Here is a 24,338-nt window from a genome sequence, read left to right on the forward strand (position 1 = left end):
TTGTCTGTAGAACAAACCATCGTAAAACAATACTTGCCTAATTACCCTAACCTGCCCAGGCAACCTAAATAACCTAGTTAAGCCTTTAAATGTCACTTTAAGCTGTATAGAAGTGTCTTGAAAAATGTCTAGTCAAATATTATTTGCTGTCATCATGGCAAAGATAAAATAAATCAGTAATTAGAGATGAATTACTAAAACTAATATGATTAGAAATGTGTTGAGAAAATCTGCTCTCCGTTTAACAAAAAATGGGGAAAAATAAATCCATTTTAATCCATTTAACTATTGACTCTTAACAATTTATTGTAAAAGCAGTTAATCGGGAAAACAGAATACAGAACATAGTCAAGAAACAAGCATGTGTATAAAGTGCACTGGTCATCCTGAGATAGACAATTAATAGAAAAATTATGGAAGAACTTAACAAAAAAAATTTGTGAATATTAGTTAGCAGTAAACAACACTAAAGCACTCATTTCAACATTTATACAAACATTATTAGAATTCATTTAAATTAAATTATCTTAATTTTTAAAAAGTATATATATATATATATATATATATATATATATATATATATATATATATATATATATATATATATATATATATATATATATATATAGGGAAAGAGTTTAGATGCAAAAACCTCTAAGTGCCATATGAAATTTTTTTAAAGCCTTATTCTCCTTTGTTTTTGTTAAGTTATTAAGTTATTTCACTTTGATGAGCATGAAAATAACTTATTATTTGCCATGAAAGTGAAATTACTGAGCCTACCAACAGAAGTCTGATAAAAATGATAATTTTTGAAGAAAATTTCAGACGTCATTTAGAGGTTTTTGCATCTGAACTCTTCATATTTATACAGTGTATGACATGTTATTTACAGTACATCATAAATAAATGCTCTAAAATGTAATTTCTAAATCCTCTGTCTATTTAACTGGTTAATTCCTGAGTGAAAGCAATAAACTGTATGGAAATCATTTAGTTTCAGAAAACTAAAACTAACTTATTTAAGTTAAAATTTGTGCTGGGGAAAGATTAATCGCGATTAATTGCAACCAAAATAAAAGTTTTTTTGACAAGATATAAGTGTGTGCGCAGTGTTTATTTATTATGTATTTATACCCAATACACACATGCATGTATATATTTAAGAAAAAGCTTATTTATGTTTAGATGTAAAATAGAGGGTGGGCCATTTATATGGAAAGACCTTAATAAAATGGGATTGGTTATTGATATTAACGTGGCACATTAGTATATGTGAGGGGGCTTGTAAATAACTCATGAAAGAATAAAGCTGCGTTAAAAACCAAGCACACCATTGTTTTTCTTGTGAAATTCCCAAAAGGTTTATTAAGGTGTATCTATATAAATGGTCCATCCTGTATATATATATATATATATTACAGATTATATATATCAATTTAAATATCTATGTGACAAAAGTTTTGTTTTTATGTATGTGTTTGTTTCACTTATACATGATAAGTACACAAATAAAACACACACACACATACACACACACACACACACACACACACACACGTCAAAACAATCTGTTGTTTTGGATGCAATTAATAACAATCAATCTTTGCCCAGCATTAATTAAAATATTTTGAATGTGAATGTGTGAATAGACAGAAAGATGAGGACAATCATCTACTGTATGTCCTTATTGTCTGTTACTGCAGTCTAATGGGTTCATATATTTCCCAGCATCAGCATATGTTCTTCAGACGAACATAATCAGCTTATGATTCGTTATGTCTCTGCATGTGTCAGGTGTGACCTGAGAGGTTGATGCCATCATCAGACGCCACATCTCCAGACATGACAGCTGTCAATCAATCAATCACTGACGGTCGATCGATCAGGGAGTTTGAGTTTGTCTTGTTGCTGCTCCTGAATCCAGATCTCTTCTGCAGTTCACACACACACACACACACACACACACAGGTTGGTTAAAATACAAATGAAATCAAATCTAAGCATATTCATTTTGTTAGCTCTAGGGATGTGACGAGAGGCTTACTCCACGTGACAGGACGAGACACGAGACTGGGTGTGTGTGGTTCAAATTCAATCCTGCCACCAATCTTCAGTGCTAAACTCACCCTTGCGCTCCATCATAACATCACAACTCACGAGACAACTTTTCACCTCATTGAGAAATCTCGTCACAATTTTGTCGTAGCCCGAGATTTCGTCACACCCCTAGTTAGCTCACATTACCAGTTTTATGGTGAACAATTCATCTGTGCATGTTATTAAGAAAAACAAATGCTTGCCTTTGCAACCTAACGGTCTACTTATAATCTAATGAGAATGAGTTGCAATGTAACTTAAATTCAACAAACTAGCCAGCAAAATAAGGTGTGACCGTATTGGTTTCTATTGTTATGGTTTTCTGTAAACTGGTCTTTTCATTTGGTATTAATTTTGATATTTTAATGTTAATTTATCTTTCGGTATTATTGGTTTCAGTTGCTATGATTTAATGTTAGTGGCTAATGGAGATCTAAATAAACACACAAACCAAATAAACAGCCAATGAATGAGACAAAAGTTTATATTACCTGCTGTAATATCCGTTCTCCTCCAGCACATCCTCCACCATACTCTGAAACATCAGACAAACTTCAGACTGATGGGGTTTAAAAGACAAATTATGCTAAAATCTAGCAACTCTAGTGTGTCTCAAAGAGATAGTCTATCCCCCAAAAATGAAAACGTCTTGTTTATTTATTCAGCCTCAGGTCAAGATGTACAGTAGGTGACTTATTTTCTTAAGTAGAACATTAAAGAAGGTTGTTCTTGCTGAATTGGTAGTGGTTCATTTAAAGCAAGGCAATGATCACCCCTTTTTACTAGTTTTTTAACATATGTTTCTTTTTTGTTGATTTAATCACTTATTTATTTGTGCCTTTATTTATTTAATATATTTTTATGCATTTAAGTTGATCATTGTTGTTGTTTTTTCTTGTAACTGGGAAAAAGTAAATATATCTGATGTAAAATGATATTATGTGTCACGTTTAGCGTGATCAAAACAGGAACAAAAAGGTGTGGATCCAAGTGCAGGTTTATTTTCAATCGTGCAGCAAACAGAAAAACAAGATGTTTGGTGTTCAAAAATAACTATAACAAATAAACAGCAAAACAAGAAACTATGACAGAAACAGGATCAGGAACAAGACTAAGGTAACAACAAACTCGATATTCAAGACTTACTAGAAACTGATGACAAGATAGACAAACGACGCAGTAACAAACAGAGGTGGAATGGTAAATATATAATCCAGGTAATCAACGGAGATTGGAGACAGCTATGGTTGAAATCAGTGTAGATGACAGACCGGGTGTGTGCACGAAAGAATGTATGGAAATGTAGTCTTTTTGGGTGCTGTAGTTTCACTCAGTGTCCATTGAACTACAGCACCCTCAGGTGGTCACTGACAGTCGTGACAATTATGTATTAATATGTATTACACTAATTTGAATTTAAGGGCTCTATTTTGATGGTCCATGTGCAAAGCGCAGGGCGCAAACGCTTTCAGGGCGTGTCAGATTCCACTTTTGCTAATATAAGGACGGAAAAATCCGCTTTGCACCGTGGCTGATCTAAAAGGGTTGAGTTTATTTTCTTAATGAGTTATAGGTGTGTTTTGAGAATAAACCAATCAGAGTCTCATCTCTCAGGAGCCAGTTGCGTTGCGCTGTAAGTGAATTTGCTATTTACATGACGACTTTGTAAGAGGAAAAACTGAACACTTCACTAGAGAGAAAAAAGTTAAACAGAGCATCTACAGCGCGAAAATGAGAGATAAGGCATCTCATAATCTACTTTTACTTTCACTCTCCTGGATAGGGAAACCTTGAACGCACAGACATCAATTAGCCTATAAATAATCAATTTTGTTTGTTAAGTGCGAAGATTTGTTTCAAAACTATTTCTAAATTCAGTTCTAATTTCCAGCAAACGAATAAATGAATAATAATAACAAAGTCAAAAAACTGAGTTATAACCAAATACACCTGCTGTGCCCCATATGGTCTAAAACCTGACAGGTGGGCAAATCTAAGCTTGTTTTTAATAAAACAAATATAAATATGGATATAATAAATAATACTGCTGATAATAATAACATTATGCAAAAGCAAATTGTTATAAATGAACTGATAAAGCCTCCCGAGATGAATAAGGCATGAAGCAGTGTTTTTTATATTTATGTAGGCTCGAAAATAATATGTTTTGTAACATTTTAATCATTTATATTTATATCCTATATATATCCTTATTATATCCTATATATATCCTTAATATTTTACATCTTTTTCATATGTATAGATATTTGCATATAGCTCTACATCTTGTGTGTACGAAAGTGTTTTGGTCTATTGAAAAATCTATTATAGTTTCTCAAAATAGCAACGCGCCAGCAATGCGCCTCAACACGTCTCCTTTTTTAGACCAAATCGCCTATGAGCGCACAGATGAGCGCAGATGCATTTGCTATTTAATCAGTGTGGCGCAAAACATCAAAACGACTCTTGCGCCAAGCTGAAACTAGCAAACAACAATTGCGTCGTGCCGTGCGCCACATTGCGCCGGGTGTATGATAGGGCCCTAAGTGTTTTTTTCTGCTCTTTGTCTTTTCAAAAAACAATAAAGTTTTCTTAAAATAATGTTAAAAATGTTTAAAAATAAATTAATCGATCAATCTGTGCAAGAAATGTAACATTATTTATAATATAATGTAAGTCAGGGGTTTCCAAAGTCGGTCCTGGAGTGCTGGCTGACTTTAGCTCCAACTTGCTTCAACACACCTGCCAGGAAGTTTCTAGTATACCTAGTAGGAGCTTGATTAGCTTGTTCAGGTGTGTTTGTTTAGGGTTGGAGCTAGACTCTCCAGGACACTGGCCCTCCAGGACTGAGTGTGGCCACCCCTGATGTAAGTAATACTTGAACACTCGTCATCAAGCAACCAAAACAGGTAACAGTTTATTTTAATTTTGGAATTAACCCCTTTAAGAATGTGCCTGTGAAGCTCAAAATATCTCAAATGCTCCTATTTGTGAGGAAGTGAAAATATGTGTTTTTGTGTATCTCTTTAAATGCAAATGAGCTAAAGTGCCCCTCCCCTTTTCTTGAAGAAGGTGAAGCCTTTACAGATTGTGCTTCAGACACTCCGGCGAAAACAGATTAAACATTTTAAAGTCTTATATGTTTAAGCAGCATCAGATAGACAACAATATTCTACATAATAAGAATGATTAAAATCCAACCTGTATATCTTCATATGTGAGGCCGTCTTGAAGACTGGAGTAACCTGATTCCCCTGGAAAATGAATAAGACCAGCTCAGAGAAGTTTGTAAGGCTTTAAAGTGTAATAAGAAGAAATTCTGAATTACACTTCCACGATTTTCTGCGTTTGAGGGGTCTGAGCTTAGAGACTGAATCATGGACCACCACTCTCTGCTGGCTGAAGACATCTCTACCAGCTCCTGACTGCCTTGAAGAACCTGAAAATTTGACAATGAAACAGCTGAAAAGCTAGATATTCAGATATTATTCCAACTTGCAATACTGAAGTATGTTTTATCGTAATTCTGTGGTTTCATCTCATATTTTGAATTATGAGTTTTGATTTTGAAATACTGACTTATTTAATGGATTTCAGTGTTTAAACCCACGCAATTTTACTCTAAGTTTTTTTTTTTTACTTTTTCCTCCCACAATTCTGAGTTCATATATTTTACAATTTGGACTTGGAGTTGGATATTGCAAGTTTTTCTTCTTTCTCAATATGTCAAGTTTACAACTTTAGTTCTGAATCTTTTAGATCTTGCAATTCTTACTTTTTTTTTCTCCTGCAGTTTTCCCCCACAAAACTCTACATTTAGATTTCTACTTTTTCTCTCAAAATATTTGGGATTTTTTTCCATTATAACTGTGAGTTTAGATTTCACAATTCCTACCTTTTACCTCCTGCAATTTTGACTTTTTCCCTCACATAATTCTGAATTTAAATCTCAAAATTCCTACTTTTTCACTCAGTTTTTTTCATTTTTAAATGAATTTCTGAGTTTAGCATTCACAATTTTCTAATAAACACAATCTTCCCAACTTTGTAATAAATATAAATTGAAAATGTAATTTAAACATTTTATCTTACAATCTAACCATTTAGACATTTTTTCACAAAAAAATCTCATGATAAAATCTCATGAATCAGAATATTCTCAGTAGAGACTTACCTATAACTTATTTCAAGGAAAAAAACATTAATTGTTACTTAGACTTTTTTTATAAAGCGCATTATAAGAACAGTTGTTGACTATTGTGCAGTACACAAATTGTGTTAAAAATGTATCAATAAGATCAAAGTAATAAAACAACATACTATATATACTACATGAAACAGAAAACAGCAAGCCTCCGGTATTAAAATCATTTTCTAAAAGGTGAAGTTTCAGTTTCCCCTTGAAAACAGATTCAGTAGAGATTATTCTAATAGAAAGAGGTAGACCATTCCACAATTTGGGACCCACAATGGAAAAGGCCCCGTCTCCCATTTTCTTTAACTCTGATCTGGAAACTTTGAACAGTTGAACAGTTTCTGACTTGATGACGGTAAACATCTAGCAGATATGTTAAGTCACAAGTTCAGATAGATAAGAAGGCGCCAGACCATTTAAAACCTTACAAACAAAGAGTAAAATGCTAAACTGTGATCTAAAACATACCGGCAACCAGAGATGTATAAAGTACTAGAGACCCATACTTAAGTAAAAGTACAAGTGCTCTATCAAAAAGTGACTTGAGTAGAAGTAGAAGTGCTCTTTAAGCACCATACTTAAGTGGAAGTACAAAAGTATTCAACATTTTTTGTACTTAAGTATTGCAAGTAGTTTATTTAAAAATTTACTACTCAAGTACTGAAAGTAAAAGTACAAGTATTGTGTAATGTAGTTATTAAAGAAGGCAGTCAAAAGACATCATATTGTTTTGTTTATTTTAAATATCTTTGGGGCACTTGATTAAGCAGAATGAAAAGAAACATGGCTAACGATACTGTTTTTCTCTGTAAATAATTTCTATGGTACAAGAATTCACATCGTCAGGCTCTTTTACCAGAAAATCACTTCACTGATGAGATAATTCAGCATGTTCATTCATACTCTCTCTCTCTCTCTTTTACACACACACACACACCTAAATGTACACTCTTACACATTCATACACTCTCACACACAGTTCTCACTCTATCTCTCTCTCTCTCTCACACACACACACACACACACACACACTTTTGTGAATTGTGGGGACATTACATAGGTTACAATTGTTTTTATACTCTACAAACTTTTGAATGCTCTAACCCCAAATCCAATCTCTAAACCCAACCCTTACAGGAAATTATGTGTAGTTTTACTTTCTGAAAATAAAAAAATATTTAGTGTGATTGAATTTTATACATAATGTCCACATAATTCACCATCTCCTCCTAACATCTGTGTAATACCGATGTTGTTATACATATACATGGGCGCACACACACACAAACACGAAATTACACTCTTTTACACTCTCATACACACACACTCTCTCTCTCTCTCTCTCTTACACACACACAGACGCACACACAGGTACAATCACACTGTTTCTCTCTTACATGCATTATTCACTCACACTTTGGTAGTTTTGAAGTTTGATTGGTTAATACCACAATAAACAGGAGTTATGTCTTCTGGAAGCAGTCGTGAAACTAAACTAAACAAGCAAACTAAATCCTGTTGCACTAATTCACTTGATTTTGATTTTATTGTAAAAAAAAAAGAAAAAAGAAAAACAGGAAAGTGTCTATAGTACTGTGTTAAAAGAAACTCTAAAATACTTTATGGCTTATGGCTATGGTTTAGTATTATTTTTTTTAAATTTTGATTATGTTTTTAATTAAATTGGTCTTGCACTTATTGCTTTTATATTGCATAAATATATTGCTTTTGTCTTGGTGTGACAGTTATAGGGTTATTTTTAATACAATTTTGTTCTTTAATACAGCAGTCACATATATGAACTGTACTCTTAATTTGACCTGCTTAAAGAAAGCACTCTTTCTGAATGTATCAAACAAAACTCATGCACAGAAGACAGCATGAGCATTTACAGCTAATAAACTCATGTCAATATTATACCGCCTGCTTTTTGAGCGCTGACAGGCGAGGTCTTATGATGATTGGTTATTATCTTCATCTGCTCAACAGAAAGGGCTTTAGAAAAGAAGCGTTGTTCACCCATGGCGGGAAGAATAGCCGGTTATCACAGGTAATAGACACAGTGGAGAAAACTTGAACATCAGGCACGCTCGTGTCTGGATGGATCGACAGCTTTAACAGCCAAGAAAAGAGGGAAAGTTACCTTACAAACAGGCCAGCGGGTCAAATGTCCAAAGTGAGAAAGAGAGAGGCAGAGGTGAAGTTTTACAACATTTCTCCCTATAGTAAATTAGCGGCTCGTGTGCCGCCTTCACTCGCGCCTCCGTCCTCCGCAATAGTATTGCGACATCGCGCATAGGAGATAAATGACGTCATCACGTAATCACCGGTTATGACCTATTACTGAACTGATATCGATCATTTTGACACCCCTAGTAACGAGTAACGATGCATCACATAAAAAATCTATCGGAGTAAAAGTATTAAACTCATGGAAAATATGTACTTAAGTAAAAGTGGAAGTAGGAGAAAAAAATAACACTCCAGTAAAGTACAGATACTGCCTTTTAGTACTTAAGTACAGTAGTGAAGTAGTTCTACTTCGTTACTATACATCTCTGCCGGCAACCAGTGCAGAGAGAGGGGTAATGTGCTCACATTTACGAGGGTAAGAAGTCTAGCAGCTGCATTTTGAACCACTTGTAAGCGATGTACATAGGATTGACCAATACAAATATGAATCAAGTTAGATAAAATACACAATCATCTGTTGTTGCACAGAGAAAAAATAGCTTCCAAAAGCTTTTAAATAAGTATTTTTACACTGAAGTTTGCAGTAATAACCACTAGGGGGAGCTGTTTTCCACCTTGATGTTTCCAACGATTTTAAAGCCTCTATTTTCACAGTTCACTATTGCTCGAAGCAAACAAAGAACACACATATGATATTATGCAATTTGGTGTGAAATTATTAAGAATTCTTAATATCTAAAGTACCTTATTGAGCTCCACTTTGAGATTGTATGCATCACTTCCATATATGAAGAGCGACTTCTTAAAGCGTTCAATTGCTCTCTGCTTGAAGCTGTTTTGTGGTGCTGGAGGGAGCTAAAAACAGAAAACAGGATTAAAAGGGGCTGAAATGTCTCGAAAAATGTCTGAAAGCAGACTTTAAATGACCTGAGTGATGAATATAATCTTGTGCAGGAGCTCAAGAAGCCTTTGGTTGGGATCATCAATTTGTCGAACTTTTCTCTGAGATAAACAAATTCCTGCCGACGCTAACACACAAACAACATATGGAAACACAGTTTAAATGTGTTGAATATTTCATGATTTACTTTATAATTCATGAGATTTCATCTTAATACTGTGCATACTATCATTCTTACCAGGACGTGCTTTTGGCTTTTGAAAATCTCCACTGTGAATTACAAAACAAAAGACTTTAAATGCCTTTAGATGGCATCACATGATAAACATTAGAAATTGCTTTCATATTTCTTAGCAGTTACAAAGAACCTGCAAATATTGTATTAAAGTTAAAGTTTTTAAATTAAAAAAGCATGCATAAAATCATGTAAAGATGCATAAAAAACATGTAAACAATAAAGTAAAGCTTCAAAAAAAAATACTTCTTACACTTACATTATTTTTAATATATAGTAGAATACTATATTTAATATAATGTAATGCAATTAGACAAACCCACCTGGACATGTTCAGTTCATCAGCACCCTTCACACCACACTGGGATACTTAAAAAAAAAAAAAAAAACTTATTTCTAATCTGAGCAAATTATGTATCTCACACTTAGTATATTCACTGCATAAATGACTGATCATGTTTTTTAAAGAGATTAAGCTAGCATATGGTAAAACTAACTCATAAAATACTGTTTATGTTTCAAAGAGATAGATTAAGAACATAAAAACAGTTGCATTTATCAGATTAAACCTGGGTGATGATGACAATATATTGCAATTAAGCATTAGGGGTATGTGAAGGTAACCAACAGGGGAGTTGAGTGACAATTTACTGAGGATTCATGTGCAGCTTTATTCAGAAACGTCAGACAGGCGGTGGTTAAACAAAGGAGCAAATGGGTACACATAGGGAAATATAAAAGTGTAGTCAGGTCACAGGCAAATGGTCGATACAGGCAGCAGACAACGTAAAGGCAAGGGTCAGACATGGAACGACGATTCGTATGTTACAGGCTTTAACCAACAAGACTCAGCAATGTGTGTGTCAAAATGAGCAGTCTTAATAGTCTCTCTAATCAGTCTTGGATCAGCTCCCAGCTGTGTGTGTAATCAACAGTGATTCCGAAACTGGTGTGTGTGAGGTGCATGATGAGATACGTAGTTCGTAAAGTGACAGAATTAGAGTGAGGGTGCAAGTGCATACCAGCAATCTGCAAGCCTGGATCACTGGTGCTTGTGACAGAGATATTGGCAAAACAAATCTCTCAGTAATATTTTGAGTTTTGTTGTTGCTGATTTTTGCTGGTTTTGAATAACTAGTCTATCGTCACTTACAGCCCAAATATAGCCTTGTTTTAGAAAATACATCTATGTTTGGATATTTATTAGACGTCTTTTAAACACACACAAAAAAAAAAAAATTACTGTGTTGCTTTATGAACTGTTTTTGCATGTACAGTTCAGAATTATTCGCCCCCCTTAGATTTTTTTTGTTTATGTTTGTTTATATAAATATATATATATATATATATATATATATATATATATATATTTATATATATATTTATAATAATTATTATAAAAAAAATAAAATTATATATATATATATATATATATATATATATATATATATATATATATATATATATATATATATATATATATATATATATATAATTTTATTTTTTTATAATAATTATTTTTTTGCTTTGGAGAAAGTCTTATTTGTTTTATTTCAGCTGGAATAAAAGCAGTTTTTAATTTTTTAAAAACCATTTTAAGGTCAATATTATTAGCCCCTATAAGCTATATGTTTTTTTTAATAGTCTACAGACCAAATCATCAATGTACAATAACTTGCCTAATTACACTAACCTGCCTAGTTAACTTAACCTAGTTAAGCCTTTAAATGTGACTTTAAGCTGTATAGAAGTGTCTTGAAGAATATCTAGTCAAATATAATGTGCTGTCATCATGGCAAAGATAAAATAAATCAGTTATTAGAAATGAGTTTTTAAAACTAATATGTTTAGAAATGTGTTGAAAAAAATCTCTCCGTTAAACAGAAATTGGGGGGAAAAACAGGGGGGCTAATAATCCTGACTTCAACTGTACTTTGATGCCTCTATTCACTGTTAAAGTAAATGTTTAGATTGTGATTTATTAAGATTGCATGTATCAGGTGTAAGTTGTTACCTTGACTCTGCTTTTGTTCTCCTCCAACTACTAAAACTGATGTGGACGTTTCAAAGCTCTCAGACTGTGATTCATCTTGATTTTTCAAGCTTAATCCCTGAATCAAAAAAACAATACACACACATGACTATCCAGACAGAATCATTTTGTAGCAAACAGGTTTATTTCTCAAAGAATAAACAGGTACACTGAATCAGTGTTGGGAAAAGTTACTTTTAAAAGTAATATATTAAATCTTGTGTTACTTCTAGGGATGGGTGTCATTAAGGTTTTAACAGCATTACTAATTTTATCGATACCACTTATCGGTTCAGTACTTTAACTGTACTCTTATAGTTTTTTTTTTCTCATTCATTCATTAATTCTCCTTCAGCTTAGTCCCTTATTTTTCCGGGGTCGCCACAGCCGATTGAACCACCAACTCTTCTAGCATATGTTTTACTTCTTAATAAAAATAAACTAAAAATGGTACTTTTTAAAGGAAAGTAATGCCTATTTACATTAATCTTTCACTACTTGTTTCATCTGGGCCAGGCTTGACTGTTTGAAAATATATTAAAAATATCGGAAAAATGTAAATACACTTTATTGGTTATTCATATACTTGTGCTTTTTGGCCTTCATCTTGTAATAAGTACTTTATTATTGATTAATTAATTTACTTTTTTGCAATATGGACTTTGTTCTTTCATTCATTCATTCATACATTCATTCATTCATTCATTCATTCATTCATTCATTCATTCATTCATTCATTTATTCATTTACTTTCTTATGTAATTTGGCCTTCATTTTGTACAACCCAGGCTCATTCTGAAAATGTAGTCCCATGGACGTTTCTGGAGACAAAAACAGAATCCAAAAAATAAAGTGAACAAGTTCATAACAGGGTGAGGATGTGGTAAAATCCGAAAACGTGGTAAAAATCAGACAGCGCCGGTGCGAATGGCACTCGCGAGAGACATTTGAGATGCAAAAAAGCGCACACAGCAGCCTCTCACGGAAGAAGAGGTCGTTGGTTCGAATGCCGGCTGGGTCATTTGGCGTTTCTGTGGGGAGTTTGCATGTTCTCCATTGTTGGTGTGGGTTTCCTCTGGGTGCTCCGGTTTCACCCACAACACATGCGATTTCCACTTGTTACGTGTGACGTCACGCAAAACGGCTTCCGGGTCCAAGCGCTCTATCAGACTGTATGGGGAGACTCATGGAATGGAAATAAAACATGTTTACTAAGCGCTGTAATACTTTCGAAAATCACGATCGCAATATATACGTCAATGCCTAATATCTGATGACCAGAAAGTGAATAATTTTTTTATAAATTGTTACAATTTTGGGTATTTGTTATGCAGCAAGCCCAGAGATTGTTGTTTATACTGTGACTTTATATGAAATTTACTCTAATGTGGGATATAAATAAAAAGTCATCATAAACGAATATTTTCTCAATTCAACTGAGTGGCGGCTTGGACCCAGATACAGTATTACATACGTCACCAACATGTCAGCACTTAACAAGCGGATAGTGAAATGGATTACCTAATTTGGCCATTGTGTATGTGTGTATGTGTGTATTTGTGTGTGTGTGTGTGTGTGTGTGTGTGTGTGTGTGTGTGTGTGTGTGTGTGTGTGTGTGTGCGTGTGTGTGTGTGTGAGTGTGTGTGTGAATGCGAGAGTGTATACGTATTTCCCAATACTGGGCTGTGGCTGGAAGAGCATCCGCTGTGTCAAACATATGCTGGAATAGTTGGCGGTTCATTCCGCTGTGGTGACCCCTAATAAATCAGAGACTAAGCCGCAGGAAAATCAATGAATGAATGAGATGAGTAAACATGTTCATATTTAAGCAAGAACTACGATAGGTATGAGCAAGTATCAGAAAATGTAACTGTAAATGTTAATGTAAGATATTTTCTGGGATTGAATAAGTAATATGTTACTATTATTTTATATATATATATATTTTGCAAGTGCTGTTTAATGGAGATAATATTTTTTTCAACACATTTTTAAACATTATAGTTTTAATAAATCATTTCTGCTTCATTCAGAAGTAGAGAATTTTCAAACCTGTTGTATCGGGCCACACATTCTAGTCCTGTTGCTCTCCAGAAAGTACTTCTGCGCTCTCTTCCTGTCTCGCTCCGCCCTTCTCTCCAGTGCATTATGGGATACACAGAGACTATCCACAAACCTCATCATGATATCAGAGATTCTGGAACTGACCTCGATGATGTCTGGACGGACGTCTGCATTTGGAGTCAAACACCTGAACAAAAATAGACAACATATAAAGCATATATACGTAGAGTTGAAGTCAGAATTATTAGCGCTCCAGTATGTTTCTTCCCCAATGTGTGTTTAATGGAGAGCTGATTTTTTCGACACATTTCTAAACATAATAGTTTTAATAACTCATTTCTTATAACTGATTTCTTTTCTCTTTGCTATGATGACAGCACATAATATTTGACTGGATGTTTTTGAAGACATTAATATTCAGCTTAAAGTGACATTTAAAGGCTTAACTAGGGTAATTAGGCATGTCACTGTATAACAGTGGTTTGTTCTATAGACCATCAAAAATAATTATGTTACTTAAGGGGGCTAATAATATTGACCTTAAAATGATTTAAAACATTTAAAAACTGCTTTTATTATAGCCAAAATAAAACAAATAAGCTTTATTCAGAAAATATATTATTATAGAAAATACTGTGAACAATTTCTTGCTTTGTTGAACATAATTTGGAAAATATTTCAAGAGTTCACACTTAGCTGATGATTGATAATAAAGCTAGTTTGGTGTGCTGTCCCGGGAGAGAGCCCTGAGCTTATAAGATCCTCGAGTCCTGGGCTCCCTCCCGTTGCAAGGCGAGAGGGGAGTTTGAGCTCAGGTAGATCTCGATGACTCCCCCTCTTCTTGTTGTAGCTAAGTGTCAGATATGTATGCTGAAAGGTGTTCTCAGAGTTTAGCTAAAGTATTTGGATTAATTGTTAAGAGTGCTTATTTTTGAACTGTGGGAGGAAACCGGAGGACCCGGGGAAAACCCACACGACCACGGGGAGAACGAGCAAACTCCGCACAGAAATGCCGTCTGGTTTGGAAAGGAATTAAACCAGGGGCATTCTTGCTGTGAGGAATCGCTGGCCACCGTGACGCCCGTTTGTAAGGAGGGAAAGTAGGGTTGGGAGGGGGGTTTCTTCAAGACGAAGATATTGAGATTAGAAAAGTCTGGTTATTTATAGTGAGTTAAGGATCGTCTGATAGGATAATCAGTCATTAGCTAAAGTTGGAACAGCTGTGAACAATCATAAGCACGTGATCCTCTCGAAATTTGTTTATAAATAAACTTCACTTGAAAAAGCAGTGCTAATAATTCTGACTTCAACTGTATATACATAGAATATGGACAGTCAAGCATGAAAGTATTCCTACCCCTGGAAAATTTGGACTTAAAGGTTTTTTTGTTCAAATGTAAATAAAATCTGAGAATTTTATTTTATTTTTTTCACAGTGATGCTTCTTGTACATCGTCTTATTATCTTTGGGGAGAAGCCTGTGTCATTTGCAGTCAAAATACAAAACAAAACAAAAGCTTGCCTAAATTAAAGTAACTTTAGGTCAGAATTTGCGAGGAGTGTAAATAATTTCGGGCTTGACTGTATGTCTTCTGAAAATTGCATTAGGTGTTCTTGGGATGAAGAATAGAATTATAAATATTTTTTACTTTACTTTAAATTTATTTTTGGCTTCACCACACAACCACAGCAGCGTTCACATCACACATATTACAGAAAACGGGCAACACAAATACATTCAATGTTATCACATAAATCACATTAAAACTCAATTAAACCCTATTCATACTTAAAACTCAGTATTTAAATTCCAATGGCTGGCAGCACAAAGGGCATTTGATACACATTTTTCTTTAAATAAAATTTATAACACAAAGGCTTTTCTTATAATAATAATAATAATAATAATAATAATAATAATAATAATAATAATAATAATAACAATGCTGGTAAAATAATACATCTGTTGAATCAATTTCAGATCATAATTTCTCTTCATTTAATTAAAATAAAATAAAAAACATATGAAATTGTGTCATTTTCAAGATTTTAGATTTCTACAACAATCTCATATCTGTATCCAGGCTGCATGTGTTTATATCTGAAAGCAGAAAGCAGTTTTCAGGGAATCCTACCATTTAATCATGTCGGTTACTCTTTCGGAGAAGGTTTTGTCTTCTAGTGGCTCATAAACAGCTTCCACAATCTAAACACATGAACGACATTGAAATTCAGATCAATCAAATCTGACAAACATTTGAAACATGTGAGTGAAAATGTCTGGTAAAAATTTTATTAAAAAGCATCATTTAAAGAAAGGGGTCTCACTTAGCTTATTTAACGTAAAAAAAATGAAAGAAGCCTTGAAATGTTATTTTTTTTAATCTAAAATATTTTTTTTCAATCAGAATTTATATATATATATATATATATATATATATATATATATATATATATATATATATATATATATATATATATATAGTTTTATTTGATATAGAAATATTATTGATACTATGCTAAAAAAATTTAAGCTATTTTTTACATTCACATATTTATTTATTTATTTATTTATGTATTTATTTGTGTTATTGTTTTTCAATACATGCAACATTTCATATTAAAACTGAGAAAATGTGTTTTTTTAAGTGAGAATTGTGCCCTCTCAAGGTGTTAAAGTAAAATAAAGTTTAAAAAAGGCTTTTGTATTCCTGGTTTTTATTTAGGGGTAATGTCAGGATTTTAATAGCTTTTTGACTTTACTTAAAGATTCTAGAGCATACTTTTGTCAAGATTTATATATCTTTTTGTTAAATAAAAATCTGATTTTTCATCATGATTACAACTTAGAAACTTGTTAGAAATGGAACACATAAAAAGTATTGTATTTTAAAATGAAAACATCTAACAAAATTTTTAAAAAATAGTTATTTAATTTGGTTTAATTCAACAGATGCGATTTTACAGATCATTTCTCTCCCTCTCTCTCTTTGTTTTTGTGAAATTGATAAAATCCTGAATTTTAATCAATTATCATTATTATAGGTTAATGGATATTTTTGTCATTTGAAGCGACATAGTGTTAAAAGGAAATTCAAGAGTTCACTCTTAGCTGATGATTGATTATAAGCAAGTTTGGCATGCTGTCCCGGAAAAGAGCCCTGAGCTCAAAAGGTCCTTAGGCCCAGGGCTCCCTCCCGTTTGCAGGGCGAGAGGGGAGCTTTGAGCTCAGGTAGATCTCGACAACTCCCCCCTTGATAAGAGCTGATGACGAAAATAAATGGTGTGAAGAGATTTGCTGCTGGATGAGAGATTGACTTCAGTGCTAAATTTAGATTGATCAATTCACGTTTAGTTGCATGTTTTTGGAATGTGGGAGCAAAATGGAGAACAAGGGGAAAACCCACGTGAGCACAGGAAGAACATGCAAACTACGTACAGAAACGACCGCCGGCCTGTTAAAGGACAAGAACCTGTGATGTTTTTGCTGTGAGGCAACAGTGCTAACCACTGGGCCACCGTGCCGCCCCATAAAGGGAAAGGTAGAGAAGTAAGGGTGGAAGGGGGGATTCTTCAAATCGAAGATGGCTGTAGTGAGAAACCCTGTCTCTTTAAGGTGGGTTAGGAATGGCCTGATTGGTGGATACATAGCTAATGCAGAACCAGCCATGTTCAATCATAATCACGTGATCCTCTCAAAATTAGTCCCATTGAAATTGAAAATTGAAATTGTCCAAAAAAGTTATATTTTTGAAATAAAATTCTGGGTTCCACACAATTTCTTTAGTTGTCCTCACACAAATCGATTAAGTTAAATTAATTGGTTTTACAAATTGAAGTGAATTGAACATAAAACAATGAAGTTGTTCCGCCCCCCCAAAAAACTCATTTTAAATAAGTAGTTTGATTAAGCAGAGAAAACTCTTTTTTAAGTGTTCTTAAGATGATTTTTTCAAATGTTTAAACAATTAGGCATGTAATTTCTGCATATTAAAGAAATTAGCACAAATTATATACAATCAGCACAAAAAAGCACAGTATTTATAAAGTCTGCTTCAGACAGGTGAATGGGCTAGACCAAGGGTGTCCAAATTTGGTCCTGAAGGGCGGGTGTCCTGCATATTTTGGTTCCAACCCCAATTAAACACACCTGAACTAGCTAATCAAGCTCTGTCTAGGTATACCAGAACTCTGCAGCCAGAATTCTAACCAGAACCAGAAAATCAGAGCACATCACACCTGTCCTCAGGTCTTTACACTGGCTGCCAGTTACATTCAGAATAGATTTTAAAGTATTGTTACTGGTCTATAAATCACTAAATGGCCTAGGACCTAAATACATCACAGATATGCTCACTGAATACAAACCTAACAGATCACTCAGATCATTAGGATCATATAAACTAGAAGTTCCAAGAGTTCAGTCAAAGCAGGGTGAATCGGCTTTCAGCCACTATGCCCCTCGCTGCTGGAATCAGCTTCCAGAAATGATCAGATGTGCTCCAACATTAGGCACATTCAAATCAAGACTGAAAACACATCTGTTTAGCTCTGCCTTTACTGGATGAGCACTGTGCTGCGTCCAACAGATTGCACTATCATGTTTTTCTCTTCTTCTTCATTCTTTTATATCACATTTTACCTGTTTTTATGTTTTGTTTTGTTTTTACGCATTTTTATTATTTGTTTTTATTTTTATTTTACTTGTTTCTTTTATTCTTGTTTATGTAAAGCACTTTGAATTGCCATTGTGTATGAAATGTGCTATATAAATAAACTTGCCTTGCCTTGCCTATACTAGAGACTTCCAGGCAGGTGTGTTGGAGGAAGTTGAAGCAAAACTATGCAGGACACCAGCCCTCTAGGTCTGAGCTTGGACATCCCTGGGCTAGACAGACCACTTGTAGAAACTCTCTCTCTCTCTCTCTCTCTCTCAAAAAAAAAAAAAAACACTCCCCTTTACTCTAGCATCTACTGTAATTCTATGAGGACTAACAGTTCCTCTGCATAATTAGCTCTTGTTGCGTGTTTTGCCTCTTTATGTTGAATTGCTGAATGCCTCCTCCAAAAAAATTCGGACAAATATGTTTGCTAAATGACTAAATGTAAATGCAAATATTGTTTCCCCCAGTAATTCAAAATTAAATGGGTGTTTGATAATCAAACCTCTCTCTTTCTCTGCTTCTGCATCAACAATTTGTAGCACAGAGGAGCCAAGTGTTTATTTTATTTTACATAATGTAGTTGTTGTTGATTTGACCCTTTAACATATGTCCATCAAAAGTAAATGCAACAAAAGTGTACTCAATAGAAAAGTCATTACAAAAGGACAAAACTTTAGTCAAAGCCCAGAGTGTTATAATGACTGACTGATCCTTATACAATGCACTGCATCATGATTTCATCAGTAAATGTTAAACTGTGACCTTAGTAGCGAGCGAGAGCATGTTAGCGCTGTAGAACGGAGGATTGAGAGTGACCGTCTGATAGAGGATACAGCCGGCGGCCCAAACATCTGCCTTCTCACCGTAAGGCTCGTTCTTCACAATCTCTGGGCTGACATAGAAAACACACACAAACCCCAACACATGTTATCTGCACACGGAGGGTGTTTGAGAACTGTAAATAACAGACTTCAGTACAAACCAGCAGTATAGTATCGTCCCCACCACTGATGTCAGCTTACTGTTCTCCTGTTTCTGTTTAGCAAGACCAAAGTCAGCTGGAAAAATCAGTGAAAATGGAATTATTTATGCGTTGTGAAGCAAAATCGCATACAATACACAATAAACAATGGTAACGCTTTACAATAAAAGTATATTAGTGTACAAACAGTGTTACAGTGGAAACGTCAGCATTTATTTATGTTTGTTAACTCTTCACTTACATGATTTACCATTGACAAAGCATCAGTTAAGGAAATTACGAACCTTACTGTAAAGTGTAAACTACTTCAACATTATCTAATGTGTTACTAACATTTGTTCAGGTTAACCAATGCATTAACTAATGTGTTAACTGATGCATTAACTAATGTGTTAACTGATGCATTAACTAATGTGTTAACCGATGCATTAACTAATGTGTTAACTGGTGCATTAACTAATGTGTTAACCGATGCATTAACTAATGTGTTAACCGATGCATTAACTAATGTGTTAACTGGTGCATTAACTAATGTGTTAACTGATGCATTAACTAATGTTTTAGCTGATGCATAAACTAATGTGTTAACTAATGCATTAACTAATGTGTTAACTGATGCAATAACTAGTATGTTAACTAATGCATTAACTGATGTGTTAAGTAATCCATTAACTAATGTGTTAACTGATGCATTAACTAATGTGTTAACTGATGCATTAACTAATATGTTAACTGATGTATTAACTAATGTGTTAACTGATGCATTAACTAATGTGTTAACTGATGCATTAACTAATGTGTTAAAAAATGCATTAACTAATGTGTTAACTGATGCATTAACTAATGCATTAACTAATGTGTTAACTTATGCATTAAATAACACTGATATATGTTTAGCTTACATAACAGATTTAGTATTGCTGAATAATTTTGTTCATTGTTAGGTCATGTATGTAATCCATGAACAAATGTATTAGTGTAAGTAAACATTAATTAATCAGGCATAATTAACATATGCAATTTTCTTATATTTTCTTGTATATGATTTCAATATCTTGTATCAAAAACAAGTAAATTAGAGACCCCGGAAATTAGTAAATCTCTTATTTTGATCTTCACTGTATACAGTTGAAGTCAGAATTATTCACCCCCGTTTATTTTTTTGACCTATTTCTGTTTAACGGAGAGCAGATTTCTTCAACAAGTTTCTAGACATAATAATTCTGACTTAAAATGTGCATGAATGGACAGGTAAAAGATGAAATCAGCTTACTAATGGTGACTTTATCTCTCTCTCCGAGCATGATATTATTGGGTGTGAGATCTCTGTGGATGATCCGCTTCTCCTTGTGCAAGTATCTCAAAGCCAAACAGATCTGTGGAGGGATGTCAGTTTACTTTATTTTATTGATTTTGATGTGATATTTTGCTTGTTCTGTGTGAGTGCTGCCCTGCTAGACATTTAATTGTATGTTTGCCATAACTTACTGGCAGCACTGTTGCCAAAAACCTTAACTTACCTGTAAATGTGTTTTACAGTAGCAGGGTCCCACTGCATTTCATTTTACAGTAAAATAGCTTTACCGCAACTTCTTTTTAAAATGCAATTTTCATTTAATTGTATGACTTTTTTACAGTACTTTTACTGTAATTTATTTACATTTTACACCGGCTGTACAAAACCTTTAATTTTAGTATTTATTAATAAATTTAATAAATTCCAAACAAGTGATGACATCATGTACAACAGTATTTTTTATTTATTTTATTATTTATTGTTACTATTATTTTTTTATTAATAATTTATTTATTTATATTTATTTTGCATAATTATTTTATTATATATATATTATTATTAATTATTAATAAAATATTTATTATTAATAATATTATTATATTTATATATATTATTCTTTTATTAATTATTATGCATTGCTATTATTATTAATCATTAATAAAATAAGTATTTTTATTATTATTATCAATATTATTAATAATATCAATTAATATTTATTCATTATTAATATTAATTTATTATTAATTATTTTATTTATTATTATAATTATTTATCATTATTATTTAACATTGTATCAATTTTAAATGGTTTACAAATGCAATTTTCATTACTAAATCTATTTTACATACATTTTGTGATACAAGATAAATAATAATTTTTTCATTAACTGCTTACATTTTTGTTTTCAACTACAGTAGCAGTACTTGATTACTTTTATTACAGTAGAATACCGCACATTTGCAGTTAGTTACTGTAAAAGTTTTAAAATTGCCAACAATGCAGTGCATATTCCAGCAGTGAACTGTAAAGAATAGGAGTTTTTGCAGTAATTAACCGTAAAATTGCAGTAAAGTCTAACAGTGTGTGATTGTCACAAAGACTGTAAAGGTTTGTCACCTGTATGAAGATGTTCCAGACTCTCTCCTCGGTGAACGTCTGCTTTTTCTCTTTCAGAGAGCTGAAATGCTCAGCCAGAGGAGCTCCTTCAATGAGCTCCATTACAATGTAGAGTTTATCACCTGAGAAGAGGATATAAAAGATGTGAAAATACTAAAACACACTAAATTATCCACCAGGGTCCAAAATCAGATGTCACAATAAAACTATGTTTTTTTTTTATGTGAGCATGGACATAAAACTAAACTTCCCTTTTTGGTGTATGCGTTACATATGATTTACTAAATTGATACTGAACAGAAAAAGCTAAATAAATGCTAAAATAAAATATGTACTTTAATCTTATGAAGAACTTGTGAAAATAAAAGATAAAATATGAACAATTGTCATTCAGTGTAACAAAAATATTTATACAACATGCTTGTTCTGATATTTAGTTGCTGGAATTTATAAAAGAATAAGTGATCAAAAGAAAATGCTTTCTATTTTAAAATATTAAAACCATAAAAAAAGATTAAATAGTATGTGGGGCTGCATTGTGAGTCTTTTAATTTGACATCAAATGTTTCTTGTTTTAAATTTGCCTGATAAGATTTTTAGTATAAACTCGCAAATTTTTTTTTTATCGTGGTAAAAATTTATGATTCAAATTTTTTCCTAAAAAAGGTACAGTTAAATGGGAAGCATTCTACTTTTATTGTTTTGAAACGTGAAGTTTTTTCCTCACTGCTGTCACCACTGGCTTGCATGGTTAGAGGCTTTGAGAGCTGCGCATTGATGGATTACTCTTCAATGTTTGGACTCTCAGCAGTGAAAATTAAACCACATTGAACTAAACTGAACTTAACAAAACTGAACTGAACTTAAACACTGTTTCAATTCACTACAATCTTCTATGTGAAGCTGCTTTGACACAATCCACATTGTAATAGCTCTAAACAAAAAAAGATTATTTGAATTGAATTAAATGTGACAACTCCTTCTGTCTTTGTCCTACATTACTGTTAATTATATACAGTTGATATTATTATTAATTATTTTTTTATATTTCCCAAATGATGTTTAACAGAGCAAGGAAATTTTCAAAGTATGTCTGATAATATTTATTTCTTCTGGAGAAAGTCTTATTTGTTTTATTTCGGCTAGAATAAAAGCAGTATTAAATTTTTTTAAGGTCAATATTATTAGCCCCTTTAATATTATTAGCCCCTTTATCTAGTCAAATATTATTAACTGTCATCATGACAAATAAAATAAATAAGTTATTAGAAATGAGTTATTAAAACTATTATGTTTAGAAATGTGATGAAAAGAGCTACTCTCCCTTAAACAGAAATTGGGGGAAAAACTAACCTGGGGGGAAGGGGGGGTTCTAATAAACCAGGGGGGCTAATAATTCTGACTTCAACATTAAACATTCTGACAATCATTGAACTTCACTGTACATGCAACAGTATGAGTATGTATGTGTATGAAAAAAAAACAATCAAAATAGTATTTACCTTCTAAAAATGTTTTGAAGTATTTTACAATGTTCGGATGAGACATCTGAAAAAAAAGACATATTTTTTGAAGATTGTGTGGACAGAGATGGAGGTTCAAGGTTTGTCACCAAGCTAGATCTTTTGAAAGGCTATTGGCAAGTCCCTTTAAATCCTGGACGAGCCCCCAATTGTTACGTGCCTCCCCTATCTAGGGCCAGGGAAACACGCAACAATTTAACATAAAGGGGAAAAAATAAAAATTAACAAATTAAATTTAGCCAATTTATAAAAGGCAAATTAGTAAGCCACCGCACGTACATGATTAAACTTACTCATCTTCTATTTATGAGAAGCTTCGAGACAGAAAGGCAAGAGTAAAGTACCAAATCTCATTCCGTTTTACACATCCATATTCAATTTAAAGCAATTACAGCATTTTTACATATAGACACAACGAGAGAATGGACAGGTACAGTTTAAACTCTAAATTACAGGTACTAATGCACCAGATATTCCTTGCGCTTGTTCAGGCTAACCTGACAAAATGACAGAAATCCTTGGGGATTATTTTTCATAAAATTACATATTTAACAATTTCATTAATTTTAGGAACAACATTTCACTCAAGATTTAAAAAAATACTTCCATCTAGTTCTGTTCTAGCCAGTTTATTCATGACAAATTTATATGCATATTTATTTTTATATTTGTTTTTATAATTTTTTGTTTGATTTGTCCACCCGATTATGTTTTTAGAGACGTATGCATATAGAGGTATAGGAAGTGAGTTTGGCTATAACTTTGACCACACTTCATCATTATTGTTCATTTATTTACTTACTGGAAATTAGAACTGAATTCAGAAATAGTTTTGAAACAAATCGTTGCGCTTAACAAGTAAAATTATTACATTTTGTAATAGATGTGATGAGGGCGACAAGGTAGCTCAGTGGGTAGCGCTGTCGCCTCAAAACAAGAAGGTCGCTGGTTTGAGTCCCGGCTGGGTCAGTTGGCATTTCTGTCTGGAGTTTGCATGTGCTCCCCATGTTGTCGTGGGTTTCCTCCAGGTGCTCTG

At 33.2% G+C, this 24,338-nt stretch overlaps 2 protein-coding genes across 2 annotated transcripts in view; both read right to left on the bottom strand.

Moving 5' to 3' along the window:
- Positions 1–24,338, bottom strand: part of etfb (electron transfer flavoprotein subunit beta) — a 458,646-nt gene that overhangs the window by 338,136 nt on the left and 96,172 nt on the right. The gene's annotated exons all lie outside the window — the stretch shown is intronic.
- The window catches only part of nek10 (NIMA-related kinase 10), a 48,057-nt gene continuing 24,412 nt past the window's right edge, over positions 694–24,338 (bottom strand). The window contains exons 20-35 of the mRNA XM_087287999.1: positions 23,282–23,327; positions 21,780–21,901; positions 20,640–20,742; positions 19,367–19,442; positions 19,147–19,276; positions 15,856–15,926; positions 13,709–13,907; positions 11,639–11,735; positions 9,948–9,993; positions 9,628–9,659; positions 9,416–9,516; positions 9,233–9,343; positions 5,437–5,539; positions 5,302–5,354; positions 2,592–2,635; positions 694–1,934 (exon numbers count right to left, since the gene is read on the bottom strand). Of these exons, the coding sequence (XP_087144125.1) occupies positions 1,886–1,934; positions 2,592–2,635; positions 5,302–5,354; positions 5,437–5,539; positions 9,233–9,343; positions 9,416–9,516; positions 9,628–9,659; positions 9,948–9,993; positions 11,639–11,735; positions 13,709–13,907; positions 15,856–15,926; positions 19,147–19,276; positions 19,367–19,442; positions 20,640–20,742; positions 21,780–21,901; positions 23,282–23,327 (1,383 nt within the window). The 3' untranslated portion in view covers positions 694–1,885. The remainder of the gene's footprint in view (positions 1,935–2,591; positions 2,636–5,301; positions 5,355–5,436; positions 5,540–9,232; positions 9,344–9,415; positions 9,517–9,627; positions 9,660–9,947; positions 9,994–11,638; positions 11,736–13,708; positions 13,908–15,855; positions 15,927–19,146; positions 19,277–19,366; positions 19,443–20,639; positions 20,743–21,779; positions 21,902–23,281; positions 23,328–24,338) is intronic.

Source organism: Danio rerio, chromosome 16, assembly GCF_052040795.2.
Source record: "Danio rerio strain M-AB ecotype USA chromosome 16, GRCz13ab, whole genome shotgun sequence".
Lineage (NCBI taxonomy): Eukaryota > Metazoa > Chordata > Actinopteri > Cypriniformes > Danionidae > Danio > Danio rerio.